The sequence below is a fragment of the Rhinopithecus bieti genome, unplaced genomic scaffold, assembly GCF_001698545.2.
Source record: "Rhinopithecus bieti isolate Rb0 unplaced genomic scaffold, ASM169854v2 scaffold_9663, whole genome shotgun sequence".
Lineage (NCBI taxonomy): Eukaryota > Metazoa > Chordata > Mammalia > Primates > Cercopithecidae > Rhinopithecus > Rhinopithecus bieti.
Window position 1 is genome coordinate 51,936 of NW_016806456.1, and position 2,589 is coordinate 54,524.

A 2,589-nucleotide genomic window follows, 5' to 3' on the forward strand; every position below is an offset into this window, starting at 1 on the left:
TTTTTTTTTTTTTTTTTTTTTTTAATCACTACCTCTTCCTTCTCTTTTAAGAAATTCTGCTTCTGTGGCTGTGGTCCAAGCTACTTGAGAAGTTGAGGTGGGAGGTCACTTGAGCCTAGGGGGTTGAGATTGCAGTGAGCTATGATTGTGTCAGCTGCATTTCAGCCTGGGCAACAGAGCAAGATACTGTCCAAAAAAAAAAAAAAAAAAAAAAAAGAGTGAAATTTTACTTCTCTCCATTGACTCAGGGAAAAAATGTAATGGTGATAACATATTCCCTTGATCTCATTAGTGAAAATCCACAATTTTCCATCAATCGATATGATAGTGATACAGATATTGAGTGTGCTCATTTTCCTACAGACGAGCTGCTTTAACTGTTTTAAGCAGACAGAAATGATATTGGTACCATCCATGTCTAATGAAGGCAATACATTGTAGTAAGTTGCAGTAAGTTGTAGCCAGAAGAGGAGTGATGACTTCACAGTGTAAATAACTGTCTTATTGCCTTATTGGGTTTGTGGAAAATGGTGTCATGTAGCAGATGTGGCTTTATCTGGGCTTTGGTTTGGAATAGTTTTATCTATTCATCCAACCATCCATCTGTCTCTAAGTGTGTGTGTGTGTGTGTAGTATTGGGTGTGTATATATGTATTTAGTCTACATTGTATTGAAATAGGTAGTGCAACACCAAAAGGAGATTGATTTTCAAAATCAGTGAAATGTCACTATTTTTGAGAAAAAAAGATCTATTTACATGCCCTCCTCATTTTTTTTTGTCAGTTCATCTGCAACGGTGGATGGGGTCATAATCAGTCTGTGTTGCAATTCCAAGACCAAGTCAGTAGCATTACAGCTGGCTGATGGCCAGATATTTAAGTACCTTTGGGGTGAGTATCAAGGTGTTAGGAAAGCATATTATGACTTACATAGACGCTTAGTTCTTAAGAACATGTACTTGTATCTTGTCAGTACAACATTGATTGTCAGGTCTTTTAACTACCCTGGAAAACCCTAAGCTTTAGAGTGGAATTGGCAGGTATATTCTACTCCTGTTTCCTCTTTTAATGAACTAACGTACTCTTAAAAAAGTGATTGAAATTGCATGTTAAGTGTTTTAGCAAGTATTGATGTTGATGGTTTTTTACAAAGAGCACATCAGCTATTTGTAAACTAGATCTGTGAATCCTGCAGAGTCACCTCCTCTGGCTGTTAAACCATGGAAGAACTCTGGTGGATTTCCTGTTCGGTTTCCTTATCCATGCACCCAGACCGAATTGGCCATGATTGGAGAAGAGGTAAGTGAACACGGAGCAGGAAACTTACTTAGAGTAATTACCCAGGGACTGATGGCATTAGGTAGAAAGAAAGTGGGCTTTGGAGGTGGACTTGGGTCTCCACTAAATGCCTAGGCAATAGTGGGAAATGATCTCACTTTCATAAGCCACACCTTATTCATCTATAATAAGGGCAAATATATATAAAATGAGCAAATCAGTATCTGTCTATCAAGGTTCAGAAGACTAAATGAGATAATATATGTGATTAGCAACCTTTTATCCCTAGTCGTACAAATCATTCAAAGTTAATTTTATTTAATATCTTTTGAGGAAAACAGAAATATGATCTTGAAAATAGTTTTAGTAGATTTTTTTTCAACACATATTAGAATACCTGTAATTGTGGTGGATGGTAGAATACAGTGGTTGGAAAACAAAAACCACTTGACTAATTCCTGCTTTTCTGGAACTTGTGATCTGTTAATTTCAATGTAATAATTCCCTTTGTTGGGAGTGTGATGGAAATGGACAGGGTGTGCTGGTAGAGAATACTGAGATGTTTGAGGGGTAGTTTGAGGATGGTGGCTGTAAGAATGAGAGTCCTGCATTTGGTGGTCCAGGAAGGCCTCTCGGAGTCAGTGATGTGTGTGCTGAGATGTGAAGAAAAAGAAGGCTGTCTCTCCAGGCAGAAGGAAGAACAAACTCCTTGAACTTAGCAAGAGCTCATCTTATTCAAGGGACTGAATGGAAGCATTGTAGCCGGAGCTCAATGACAGTCATAGAAGGGAATTTGGGTTTTTTAATTGAACAAAGATTAGAAACTTCTAGTGATTTTTAATCAACCGAGTAATGTGTTCTGCTTCATGGTTTGGACAGTGATTCTGGCTGCCCAGAAGAGAGCTGGTTAGAGAGTGACAAGACTGGAATATGGAATCAACACAGGTTGAGTGGAGTTAGTGAGGGGAAAAAGGAGATGGGTTCGAGATATATGTAGGAGATGGAGATGTCAGGGCTCACTGATGGATTGAATGGCTTCACATTCCATTTTGCACTGGGCCAGCTGCATTTTAGGTATTTTTAGTCCTGATTACAGGAACTTAGGTGTGAAATCATAGGGCGGTAGAACTATGTGATAGAAAAGGTAGGCTTTAAACATACGTGTGCATGTGTCTTTATAGCAGCATGATTTATAATCCTTTGGGTATATACCCAGTAGTGGGATGGCTGGGTCATATGGTACATCTAGTTCTAGATCCTTGAGGAATTGCCATACTGTTTTCCATAATGGTTGAACTAGTTTACACTGNTC

The 2,589-nt window shown here is 38.6% G+C and overlaps 1 protein-coding gene across 5 annotated transcripts in view; it reads left to right on the forward strand.

Moving 5' to 3' along the window:
• ELP1 (elongator acetyltransferase complex subunit 1) overlaps positions 1-2,589 on the forward strand; it is a 69,349-nt gene that overhangs the window by 32,051 nt on the left and 34,709 nt on the right. For all 5 annotated transcript variants that reach the window (XM_017876678.1, XM_017876679.1, XM_017876680.1 and 2 more), the window contains 2 exons: positions 784-890; positions 1,195-1,298. In XM_017876678.1, coding sequence (XP_017732167.1) covers positions 784-890; positions 1,195-1,298 — 211 coding nt within the window. The remainder of the gene's footprint in view (positions 1-783; positions 891-1,194; positions 1,299-2,589) is intronic.